Below are 13,821 nucleotides of genomic sequence, written 5' to 3' on the forward strand. Positions count from 1 at the left end.
TTGTTCACGTATGCATTAGACGACTTCTGCCCAGACTTCTCTGGGATGCAGATGGTCCCACTGGTCTCCTCCATGTATGAGCTGATGGCTCTGCTGGATATTTTTTAACTGCAGAGGGAAGTCAGCTTGATGTGTCTTTTATCTGCTGCTTACAGTTTCCTTAGACGACCGCTGTGTTTTGTGTTTCCAGTCGTCAACCTTGCCTACACCTTTGAATTTGGACAAGACATCTGGAAACACCTGTCTTTTATGAAATATCTGCCCTGAGTCATGAAGCTGAAATCCGGTGCTGGATGGTCACTTTGTTTCATGTTGTTATGCTCCCTTCCCATGGTCGAAAATGTTTTGATGAAGTTGTCATTTCTTTGCCAACCTCACTTTTTAGTGTACTCTTCGATCAGTTTCACTCCGCCAACGCAGGTGTTAATCATTTGACACAGGAAAATATTTCCAGTGTTTTTAAAACCTGTTGTATCATAAGCAGGTGGAAAATAGACTTAATTGCAGTGTTTTTCAATGTTTTTGATTGTTGCATTGTAAAGATTTTTTTTTCCAAAATATTTTTATTGAAAAAAGTACTGAGATAATGTCAATAAAAAATACAATCCACTTTTTTCTTTTTTAAACACGTATACACCTAAGCACGCAGTCATGAATGCATACACATACAGGTATATGTCCGCACTTAAACAAAGCCACATACATATACGTACACAAGAGCAAAACAAGATAACGGAACAATATAGAACATAACCCCCCTCCCATCCACCCCATCCCACCTCAACTTAGCACATATGACCAACATATAATACTGGTTATTCAAAATTTATGAAACACAGAAACAGGCACACATTCAGTTGGGGAGTAGCTTCAATCTTGTAAAATATGATATGAACGGTTGCCATTTACAGAAAAACTTATTAGTGGATCCTCTCAAAGTATATTTTATCTTCTCAAGTTTTAGGAAGAATATGGTGTCCTTAAGCCACCGGGAGATGGAAGGATAGTTGACAGATTTCCAATGTAGCAGTAAACAACGTCTTGCCAATAGGGATGTGAAAGCTAAAATGTCCTTTTGGTTAGAATTTAATGCGAGAGAAGCGTCAGGAATCCCAAATATAGCAATCAATGGGGAAGGCTACAAATTTACTCCTAGAACAGTGGACATAATATTAAAATACCTGGTCCAAAAATCATTTAGCGCTGGGCAAAAAAAAAAACATATGGCTGAGATGACAAGGAGAGCCATGACATTTATCACATTCATCCTTCACTTCTGGATAAATTCCAGCCAGTCTGGATTTAGAAAAATGGACCCTATGCAGAACCTTAAATTGAATAAATCCCAGACGAGCACAAGAAGTGCTAGATCGTATCCTGTCTATAGCATGATGCCAGAGGTTTTCATTTAATTGGATTCCCAGTTCCTTTTCCCGTGTACTCTTAATTTTGGTACTAGAATGATTACTTAAGGACAAGATGAAGTTGTACATGTTGGAAATTAAGCCTTTCTGTTGAGGACTGCGTAAAGAATTTTTGACTATAAGCTATTTATTAGCACTGTTAGCAGTCTAGCAATGGGCCATATGTCGTTTGATTGTCTGCTTTTACAACGTCTGATGAATTCGACTTGATGACTTGAACTCAGTTGTTGCATGGAAAATTATTTTACATAATGAGCAAAAGGTTGTGCAAGAGTGTGCAAAGCAGTAATCAAAGCAAAGGGTGGCTATTTTGAAGAATCTAAAATATAAAACATGTTTTGACTTATTTCACACTTTGTTCTTAACTACATAATTCATGATGTTCATTCATCGTTTTGATACCTTCAGTGAGAATCTACAGTGTAAATAGTGATGAAAATAAAGAACAACCATTAAATAAGAAGGTATGCCCAAACTTTTTACTGATAGTGTGTGTGTGTGTGTGTGTGTGTGTGTGTGTGTGTGTGTGTGTGTGTGTGTGTGTAGATAGATAGATAGATATGATAGATATGATAGATATGATAGATAGATACAGATATATACATAAATACATAGATTCTCAATTCCATTGAGTACATATAAAGGCTTCCTGAGCAGAGATTTTAAAGCTTCGTCTGGGGATTCTGGCCCTCTCCATCTTGACGGAGCCTGACTCCTCTTAACTTTGTGGTAAACCAAAAATTTACAAAGAGTGGATCATGAGTAGAACTGAGTCAAGTTTTGCAAACAACTCTGAGCCATGGACTGTCTTTAGAAAGCAAGCACCTGTCACTAAATGTGGCCATGTCCTTAATTACACATAACTTTAACCCTAATAAAGTTTAAACTGATTAGTTATAGACAAACTCCAACCATGCAGTTGTCATGAATGGGGAAATTAGCTATAGACATCACAAGTGTTGTTGTACCAGGCTGCAAATATGTTTAAATCTACCATTAAGTTCAGCATTTTAACAATAGGTTCTGAGTCTGGATTGACTCACTTGTGGAGTCAGCCTCAAGTGGCCATTCATGGAACTGCAGTTTTGAGCACTTCCACATCGACTAAATTTTTCTGCCATAGAGTATGTCACTTGGAAAATTCAGATTTGATTATTCAGGAGAGCCCGAACAATATAAGACTTGGCTGAAATTATCAGCTGATTTGTGCCTATCAAAGACATGTCAGTTTTGGCATTTATGCTGTTCAATAGAAAATTTTTTTGTGTAGAACGTAATGATAAAGATGTGAAGTCAAGTGATGTTTTCACAGTAAGATGCTAACTTGTTTTTGAACTACATGGAAAGTAAATTAATAATGACCCAATAATTTCCCTTTTTAACATAAATCTACCATATGTATGAATATCTATATAATAATATATCAATATCTGAAAGCTTAAAAATCAATATCGGCTCAACTGCTCAGTTACCTAATATCCATCAGATCTGTTTGACATTTTTGTTTAAAAGATGACTGAAATGATGTATTATCAAAATTAATGTTGATTGATTTTCTGCCAGTTGATTAGTTAATTAAATAACACCTTGTTAACACACTGTTGTATGATACAGCCGTATCCCTCGTTCCATTTATGAGCTGCTCTGTGCCATTTCAGCTACAATGGCAGAATGAGGAACGTAAACACAATTAAATCTGACAGATGACAGATGTGGCGCACACACACACACACACACACACACACACACACACACACACACACACACACACACACACACACACACACACACACACACACACATAACACTGTGTATGAGTGCATGTATGTTAGTGTGAGCACTCTGAGCTTGTGCTTTCTCTCATATGAATATCTGAGAGAAAGCACAAGCTCCTGAATGCCAGCCAATATCTTTTGGCTGGCATTCAGGAGCCGGAAAATGACCTTTTCCTTCTGCTTCCTTGTTCCTGGCTGCTCCCATGCCTCTCCCTCTGATCAGTGTCCTTCCTCCAGGGATCACATGCATCATCACTTGATTAGCTGAGAGTGCTGCTGCAACCGAACACAAAAAGAGCCCTTGTGATTTCATGGTTTGGTGAGGAGGTATTCTTCCCCAACATTACGAATGTCTGGGTAGGCCAGTTCCATGCTTACAGCACGTTTACGGTGGTCAGTTAACCCTCTCCCCCCTGTACACGGGTCAGGCCACATCCTCTTTAAACTGTTTTTATAGCGGCATGACTCAAATAGATGTTGATTTGTTGTGCTTCTTTGATGTTGTGTCAAATCTGGTAAAGTGGCCGCTGAGAATTTTCAGAACAAGTTCAGTGTTTACTGACTCAATGCTGAAAGGCTGGTGTTTACGCTCTAATTCATAGATTTGATTAGGTATAAAGTAAAAGCTTTTGGGAGTTTTTGAGATCTCGCTCTGGCTCGATGGTGAGAACACACAACCGTATTGTATTTCAAAACTTCTCCAAGTATCTCTTATACGTGGAGCCTGGGGTTTTGGTCTCATAGTTGTTAGGCTGTTACTTAATGTTCAAGGGGAGTTATTAAAAAACTATCCAGGGCCTTACGGTATTAAAAAGCTTTTTGGTATTACATTTTTTTGTATGTCTCTTTAGTTGTCAGAATGATTGCTGGTACTTTGCCCTCTATTATGCTGTTAAGAAATATTAAAAGTATGCTCACTAAAACTGTGAAATCCCAGATAAGGTCTAATTACCTCTCAAGGACAATTACCAACAAGATCTAGCACCTCTGTGAGGAACAGCAGTACCATTACAGATATCTGTCATAATGAACTGAGTGGGGAAACTGGTCCTGAATGCAAACCTGACATCTGTTGGGCCACAGCTGGACCTTTGTCCGTTAGCCTGCCAGGCCAAATGAGGGGCAACGGATGCTGTCGCTTTCTCCACATCTCCTCCAACATCTAGAAGTAGTGGGGAACTTTCCCAGAATTCTCTTCATTGACTTCAGCTGCATTCAGTTCAATGAAACAGCAACACATGATCAGAAAACTGCACCACACTTCCCCAAAGCTCGGTGTTTTCTCAGCAGTGGGTCAAAGGTAGTCAAAATAGATACATCATCTACCATCTTCACCAACCCTGGAGCCCCATAGAGCTGAGTTCTCCATCCATTTCTCTGCACCCTCCACACATACGACTGTCTGCTTACTTCCGTAACTACAGTACATGTCTTACTTTACAGAGTGGTGCACTAACAGCTACCTGCAGCAGACTGTTGCAACTACTGAGTGTCACACCAAAGAAGATATGTTACTCTGTGTGTGTGTGTCAGAATCAAGCGTCAACTTCTATTTTCAGCAAAATAGTTTCTCCGTAAAGCTTATTAAATTAAATCGTTTAATGGTGACTAGTTTTTGTATTGAGTTCAGCTCCACAGTCAGATTTTCATTATTATTCATGAATACAATCAGAAGTGTGGTGTTTATTCAAACCCTTCAAGGCGAGTTCAAACATTTTATCCCCTTTGCGTAGTGTAATTATGTGCGCGGTTGAACTAATCCACTTTTTGTGTGACCTGACACGACAGCGGATGTGAGTTGCAGATGATCTGGAGGATAAATGGACGGCCTGCTTGAATTATTTCTTTATTTAACAATGACAATGTCAAGATGTCACTCTGGCTTTGACATCCAGCAGCACTGATGTGGCGATAACCTTTAACAGCTTAAAGGGACAGCTTCCTCCTGAGCGGAAAACGGGATTTTCTGTTTTCTAATATTGAGCACCTTTAGCCATGGAACAACAAAGAATCATTAAACGTCTCCTGGAAAAAGGGTGACATTGATTTTCAGAACACAATCATGAAAAAGGCTGCTTTCTGCTGTTTCATCCAAACTCAGCTATTTCAACAACTCTTAGATGATTTTCATGAAATTCAGTAACCAAATGGTAGAAAATTGATTTTAAAAAAATGTACTAAGTTCCCAGGGTTGCAGTGAAGTTTGCATCATTCGGTCAAGACATTTATTTCCTTGCTTTGAATGCGAGAATAGTCTGTATGTTATATGAAATTATGAACACTAAACAAAGCTGTGTGGAAACGATACACCATACTTTGTCCATGTGGGTTAGTGGAAGGCACAGGGAGTTTGCATTTTGTGTTTGCGTACTTTCTAAACTCAAAATGTCCTTCAACGCATTCCTCACTGGAGTGCTGAGGGTGGCAGCAGTGCATGAAATAGCTGCATGGCTGCTGCAGGTAATCAAGTAGAGGAGCCGAAAGCAAAAGACAATCGAAACAAAGCTGTACTGCGAAGACAATCTGCTGGATTTGCTATAGTATGTTCATTCAAAAACACAGAAAAAGAGAAAAATATTCAAATGTAGGTGATGAAAAGTGTATTAGTGCAGGAGATGTGTGTCATGGATAAAGAGAAGTCTTGTTTCCCTCACAGCTTTGGGGAGGTGTTGCAGTTTAACGGTGCGCAAACGACTGCGTGGTTGCAAAAACTGGCATGCGTTTGGTCCTGAGGCGCTGCCAAAGTGTGCATGTGGCTGACTGCCAAGCCTTTAGTCTTGTTAACCTGCTTTAATGCATTTGGATCTATGATTACAGAATCAGTCAGCCGCCTTTCAGTCTTCAGCCATCAAAAGCTCAACTATAGAGCATAGAGACATTTCATTCATTAATTTCTTGACAACAGTAAGAAGATACCACTCTTGTGTCTGTTAATAGCTTATTAATTTCAATTTTTTGTGTGTTATCTGATGGCCACAAGAACTTCTGCTTCCAAAGCATCCACTCTTTATTTAGGCAGGATGCTTCATTACTGAGGGTGAAGCCTTCTCTAATCAGAAGCTCATCCTTTGTCTGTGCCTGCATACAGGAAAATGTCTTCAGCTGTTTGTGTTGTGCTGTACACAAACCTCATGTGAACATGTGAGGAGCAGAAGTGTGCAGCAGTGGTGTGGTTGACACCCTGACCCTTCATCCGGATGAGAATCTGCTTAATTACATGTTGTGCATGGGGCTGAAACGATCGGCTGGATAAGTGACTGGATGCAGCTTTTATCTCGTTGTCACTGTTGAGTGAAATAATGGATTTGTGTCTGTTCTTTCGTTGAGCTGAGAGATCAACAGGCTTGTTTGGATCAATAGAAGATGCACAATGTAAAAATACTACATTACAAAGAACTCACACATATAAAATGTTAAAGGATAAGACTAGAAAATGCTATATTTCTGTTACAATAAGCAGTTGATATAAAAATTCCAAATATAGCAATGTGTCTGTCCATTTCACAGTTGTAGATTTCTCCTGACTGACTGCAGCCCTCAGTCCCTTTGTGGTTACTAATGATGAAGATTTTTTATTTTTTTTTAAAAGGATCACATATATTTTTAAAGCTTAAATAACTTCCTAAAACAGCTGGGTTATTTTTTTTTGCTAACATCACTCAGACAGAAATAGACTTCAGAAGGGACTATTTTCAGTCTATTTCAGGGTATTTACTGCAGCAGGAAGCAGTTGAAAATAGATTATAGAGTTCATGCACACAGTGCAAAACAACGGCTACTAGGACAATCAGTGGTTGTAGGTTCTTTTTGTTGTTGGTTCTGGTCTCTTCATGAGCTCTGCTATATTTACATAGTGCCAGATACACCACCATTCAAAAGTTTGTGGTGAGTTAAAAATGTCCTTATTTTTTAAAGAAAAGCAGTTTCTTTCATTAAATGAGTGGTAAATGATTATTCTGCAAATGGCTGATATTTAAAGGAATATCTACATAGGGGTACAGAGGCCCATTTCCAGCAACCATCACTCCTGTCTTCTAATGCTACTTTTTGTTAACTAATGATGTTGAAAGGCTGACTGATGATTAGAAAACCTTTGTGCAGTTACGTTAGCACATGAAAAAAGTGTGAGTTTTCTTGGAAAGCATGAAATTGTCTGGGTGACCCAAAAACTTTTGAACGGTGGTGTGTGTATTTCAAGAAGAACATAATTTTTAGCAGTAAATTGTGCTTTAAATAATCCATTTCATGCATACTATTATTATTTATATTATGCTGTTGCAACTGCTTTAGGTGGAATGGGCTTGGTGGTTAGCACTTTCGCCTTGAAGCTAGAAGATCCCCAGTTTAAGTCCCGGCCTGGGCCTGGGATCTTTCTGCATGGAGTTTGCATGTTCTCCTTGTGCATGTATGGGTTTTCTCTGGGTACCCCAGCTTCCTCCCACAGTCCAAAAACATGCTGAGGTTAATTGATAACTCTAAATTGTAGGTGTGAATGTGAGTGTGTTTCTTTCTATGTGTAGCCCTGTGATAAACTGACAACCTGTCTAGAGTGAACCCTGCCTTCATCCCCTGTCAGCTAATCATCCTAGTGAGGATTAAGCAGTGTGTAGATAATGGATGGATGGATGGTTTAGGTGGAACTCATTTTAATTTATATTAATCTTATATTTATCGGGTAGATTAACCTATAGCAAGGTTTTACAAGCTTATTATTTCTTGTGCACAGTAACTACATTTTTAAAACAAGAAAAGTACTCAGAGAGTGCAGTACTTTGCCAAGGCTGCTCAGTCGTTGTATGATTTCCAGTGGATAAGTCCCGATAAGTCCACAGTGATGGATTTGTAGTAGGACAGCAATCATGTGATCGTCAGCAGGCAGCTGACGTAGCGTTCACTTGTTGTCATAGTTACAGTAACGCCGTGCCGCTGTCTCGCAATGATACAGGAATATTTTAAAAATCCGTGCATCCAGACTATAAGCCGCATCACTGCCAAAATCTAATCACTTGGTCCTTGTGTCATTTCTGACCTTCTCTGAAATTTGCAACAAAATCTGTTATTCCCTTTTTGAGTAATGCTGTGCACAGACAAACAGACAGACAAACGTATGCCGATTGTCACATAACTCCACTGTGTTCCTTGGCGGAGTAATAAATATCATCGATTTATAGTATAGCAGTGGAGAAGGTGCTCCTTTAAACAAGCACCTCAAAACTGTACATAGGTAGAGTCAGTGGCAGATAAATGATTGTGGTCCTTTAATTTAACTAAGAGCACCACTAGAACCATGTAGAAATACTCCCACTACAAATTCTGCAATCAATACTGTATATGTAAAAGCACAGAAATTATATCAGGAAAACCATAAAAATGGCTTGTTCTGTAGATCAATGTCCGATGTTACGCCTGTTTTATTAAATGTGACATTATTAAATTGTTAATGCTGTTTCATATGCAACTACTTTCCTGTAGTTCAGTATTTCGGACCAGTGGTTCCCAACACAAGTCTGAGGGAATGTGAATTGTATTCAGCCCATTATGAATCACATTTGACCAACTATACATCATTTGATAGCACAGAGCCTCAGGATTTAAACCTCCTTTGTTTGTAGTCGGAATGCATACACAGCAAAATTTCTTCCCTTTCCTGTCAGCTATTAGGGCACATTGTTTTGTTGAAGGGCTGCAGCCTGTTCTCACTGAGAGTCCAACAAACGATTGTTGTCATTGTCATTTTATCCTTAGATTATTATCTCAGTTAATTGATTTCTTGTTCGCTCTATGAACTGTAAAAAAAACAAATAAAATAGAAAAATGGCAGTGTTTGCCAAAGGTCAAGATGATGCTTTCGGCAACAGCCCACACATATATAGTTTACTGGCAGAGAGGAGGAATGAAATTAAAACGCATTCTAACTTAGGAACCTAGAATCAGAGGGTATTGGCATTTTTCTCTTAAAAAAGTTACTCAAACCATTTAATCAATTATCATTATTCCTTATTCCTGGCAAGTAATTGATCAATCATGGCAACTCTTGCATTCAATAAAAATAGATTCCAACCAATTAAAAAAAAAAAAAAAAGATTATTCGAAGAGAGAGGTCAAAGGAAAAAACTAAGTTTTGCTACTTAAATGTGTATGTTTGTCTTGCTGTTCTTGTAGATATTTTCATCAGTCTTTGCCATAAACAGGTAATAAACTGAAACCGCCTTTATTAGATCTACTGACAACAACTCATAGACATCTGAAACAAGTGCATCTAAGTCTTTGAGAGCTACGATGTTTGAAAGCTGCCAGATTGTTCTTTAAAAATCTAATTTTTTAATGTAAGGTGTTCATGTGAATTATTAAGTTGTAACTGCAGCTGTGAAATAAATGTAATGCATTGAAAAGTATAATTTTTCCCTCCGCTTGAAATGAAGTGGAGTAAAATTATAATAGAAATAATCAATTAAGTGCAGAGTTTTGTAACCGCATTTACTGTGCTTAGTTACTTTCCGCTACTGAAGCAGGACCAGCGTTTCATTCACTTTTCTTCTCTGTCTGTCTCCTTAGTCCAGGTGGGTGGTGAGTTCTATTTTTGCCGTGTGATGATTTAAAACCAATCATACTTGCATGTTGGACGTCTGCAGAGCGATAAATGACTCCAGGCTGTCCTGTCACGCTGCTTACCGCTTGCTTGCACTTCAGGATTAATCTGTTGATTTTTGGGAGGAAATAGGTGCAGGAAATGATTCATCAGCACAGTGGCACCAGAAGACTGCAGGGAAAATGTCAGTACTCTGATAGTGTGAGCGCAGAAAGGTTTAGATGAAGTGAACTCAAGAGGATGAAGAACAAAGAGTGTTTTGTATCTTTCTTGCTTACGAACGGCGTCTGACTGTTTGGATCCTAGTGGTATTCTTGTGATTTACACAAGATCCTAATGCTGAGAGCCTTATCTGATCTTTCAAAGAAGCACGCCATCATAATGGTCAGAGGCGACTGTAATGAAGGGGAGGAGACAATGATAAATGTCTCTCTGAACAACCATTTAAGGTCACAGTGTCCTGTCTTTCTTTGTGGCTTCATCTCAGCTTGAAGGAAACAAATTAATCACAGATCAACACGGTGACTTTGATTAGAACAATGGACACTGTCACACCAGGAGAAGAGAAGAAAATGACCTGTTCTGTTGATTGAAGGGATTTCTTTGTATCGTCTCACGTCTGTCATGGCAAAGGCACAAAAAAAAAAAAAAAACATGCATTCTGTTCAAACCAGCACATGATGCTCGGCTCAGTCTTTTGTTTGCACTAACCGTCAGTTTCCTTTTAAGACACACATGAAAAGAAATGAAAAGTTTTTAATCACATTTACACACTATGATGTGCCGCCACACAGATTTAATTGGACTGACTTTTATGGAAGGCATGAGTCATAAAAATACAAAAAACTGTGGCTAAAACAACAGCGATAGAAAGACATGAAAAAGTGAATAAATTATTTTAAAAGTGTGAATTAATTTTAAAATCTAAGGACCTCTACAAAATTTTCTTTGAGCTTCCCCTGACTTAGAAAGACGCATTTGTGAAGATCATGGAGTGGCAGACTGGGATGGGGGCCCTCCTCAGAAAACAGTACACTGGAAGGTTCCTTCCACATATTGGGGGGTCACTCTGCTCAGCCTTCCAGGAAAGTCAGTTCCACAACTCTTATCAGCCTCAAATTCAGGAGGAAAAATGGAACAAGGTGGAACAATGCAACCATGTGGAGTTTCTGATGGGCTCATGGGACTTTGAGCATCTAGTCCTCATGTGTTTTGTTGATTTGGAGAAGACCTACAGTCGTGTCCCCCGGGGAATCCTGTGGGAGTACAGGTTACTGGGGCTGTTGCTATGAGGCATCCTTGTACAACCAGAGTAAGAGCTGTGTTCATTCGTATTCTTGGCACGAATTGAAACATGTTCCCAGTGGGAGGTGGAATCCATCAGGGTTGCCCCTTGTCTCTGGTCTTTTTCGTGTCATTCATAGAAAGGATCACAAGATGCAACCTCGCACCTTTGCTTTTTGCTGGTGGTTTTATTGCCTTTATCACACTGTGACCTTCAGCACACACTGAGGCGGTTTGCAGCTGAGTGTAAAGAGGCTGGGATGACAGTCGCTGCCCCAAGAGAAGGATTGAAAATATGTTGGAATACTGTTCATGAGTGATGTAAAAATGAACAGACTGGTGCAGCTTCAGCAGCAACACAGCACATTGCATCCGACTGTCGTGGTAAAGAACCGGAGGGTAAAACTTGTGATTTATCGGTCGATCTACGTTCCCTTACCTACAGTCATGAGGTCTGGGTCATGACCGAGCGTATGAGGTTGTGGATATAAGCAGCCAAATTCAGCTTCTTCTATACAGTTGCTGGGTTTCAGCTTTAGATATTGTGAGGATCTCAGATCCCCAGAGGGAGCTTGAAATGGAGCCTGTTCAGGTACTTCGGTGTGTGATTAGAACACCTCTTGCATGCTTTCCTTTGGGGGGTTTCTGAGCACATTTAGCTGAGAGAAGACTCAGGGAGAGTCCCAAACCCCACTGCAGGGATTACAACTGTCATCTGGCTTTGGAACGCCTTGGGAATCCCCCAGGAGCAGCTGGCAAGTGATAAAACTTCTACTGTGTCACCAATCTACACATTATAAAACCCTAATAGAGACAGAACTATTGTCAGAAGGTGAAGTGAAAATTACCTATTTTATATGAAAATTTATCTACATTGCAAAGGAGTACTAAAATGCAATTTACATGTAGGAGATTTTTTAAGAAACTTCCTAAAAAAGTTAATCTGCTGTATCCTCAGCGAAAACAAAACTTCCCCTTCTCTGACCCCACCAATAGTTTTGAGAAATGTCAAGCAAGAAAACTGCGAACAGCAGAATAACTTTGTCTGTGTATATATGTATGTGTGTGTATATATAGTTCTAATCTTTACATAAAAACAGAACGCTGCCATAGAAGTGTTATGTTTTTGCTCCATTTCTACATAAATGCATTTGCCTTTTGGATTGACTTCTTTGAAATTCGCTCCTAAATATATCAATAAACGAATAAGGCCTGATGGAAACAGCCTCCCTGTTGAAAGAACAGTAAATTGTCTCCAAGAAATAAATACCTCACCATTAGTTACTGTGGAAACAATGGAACAAATGGCTCTCTTTACACACTCACATGCATGCAGTTCCTTGCATACATTTCCATGAACTGCCCTGGGGTTTACTACTCAGAAGACTCAAGAAGGGGGAAAGAAGTTCTGTAATCTCTTAAATACACCCACTCCTTACTCTCCTCCCTTAAAGTTTCCCTCCTCTTCATTCAGTCCCACTCTCAGATCAGGAGGCAGACCTTCACATGTAAAGTAAAGCTGTGTGGATCTTGGACTCATTGCTCAGCTATGCAATAGAGAAGAGGATTAGCTCGGCCTGAGCACCAGTGCAGGGACTTGGCAGTTGGCCATTTATCCATCACCTGGCCGACTGAGAGGGACGCTGCCGTACGCTCCCTCGTTTTCTCTATCTAAACATCCTCTTCATTCCCTTCTCATTCTCCCTTTCTCCCTCTACCCTCTCTTTCCTCCTTTTTTCAGTCATGACCCTGTTATCAGAGGACCAGTCCGTAAGGCCCCAACCCTGTCGGCTTCCGGAGCCTGGCAAACAAACGGACGCTTCTTTGCTCCAGCACTCAACAGACTACACTGGCTCCAAGGAGGACTACATGGAGAGCGGGGAGTGCGCTGTGTTCGGGGCCGTGGAGCCCCCCAGACGCTCTCGGGGTCGACTTATCCTCCACGGCTTGGTCATGTTTGGAAGGGAATTCTGCTACGCCGTGGAGGCAGCGTTCGTCACGCCGGTTCTCCTCAGCGTGGGTCTGCCCCGCAGTCTGTACAGTTTGGTGTGGCTCATCAGCCCCATCCTGGGCTTCCTGCTGCAGCCCATCATCGGCTCGGCCAGCGACTACTGCCGCTCATCGTGGGGCCGGCGGAGGCCTTACATTCTGGTCCTGGGCATCCTCATGATGATAGGACTCACGCTGTTCCTCAACGGAGATGCTGTCATCTCAGGTGAGAGGTGGGCAGGAGAGTTTGAGGGAGAGGAGACAAAACCAGAGGGGAGAGGTACAGTGATGTCTGTAATCTTGTTATATCAGAGAGTGAGTTCTGCTTTGGGGGCTGGCAGTGGCTTCAATTCAGAAATAATATCACAGAATGAATAATGAGGAAAACAGAAATATTGCAGATTATAGAACAACTGCGCTCAAGTTTGGAAACATGTAGATGAAGAATTGTTCTTAGCTCAATAAATGGAAAGTAAGCATATAAAGGTTGAACTTATTCTCCTTAAACGTGTTTGTAGCCCCTCATGAGCTTTAACTACCATACATGCTTATAATCTAGTATAAAAGATGTGGATATATATTTATATAAATCATCTTACACGTACATGGAATGTGCAAAAAAGTGACACATTCACACATTCGTCAAAACAGAGAAAGATTTAACTTGTAAAATGTCTTGGCAGAAGTTATCAAGAATGTCTGATCCTCACATTTATAACATGTGACTGAAGTTAAATGTGTGACTTGTTAAAATGGTCCT

General features: G+C 40.1%; 1 protein-coding gene across 1 annotated transcript in view; it reads left to right on the forward strand.

Annotated features, from left to right (window-relative positions):
- The window catches only part of slc45a2 (solute carrier family 45 member 2), a 35,461-nt gene that overhangs the window by 6,322 nt on the left and 15,318 nt on the right, over nucleotides 1–13,821 (forward strand). Inside the window, exon 2 of the mRNA XM_023264678.3 lies at nucleotides 12,814–13,287. Coding sequence (XP_023120446.1) covers nucleotides 12,816–13,287 — 472 coding nt within the window. The 5' untranslated portion in view covers nucleotides 12,814–12,815. The remainder of the gene's footprint in view (nucleotides 1–12,813; nucleotides 13,288–13,821) is intronic.

This window comes from Amphiprion ocellaris, chromosome 17 (assembly GCF_022539595.1).
Source record: "Amphiprion ocellaris isolate individual 3 ecotype Okinawa chromosome 17, ASM2253959v1, whole genome shotgun sequence".
NCBI lineage: Eukaryota > Metazoa > Chordata > Actinopteri > Pomacentridae > Amphiprion > Amphiprion ocellaris.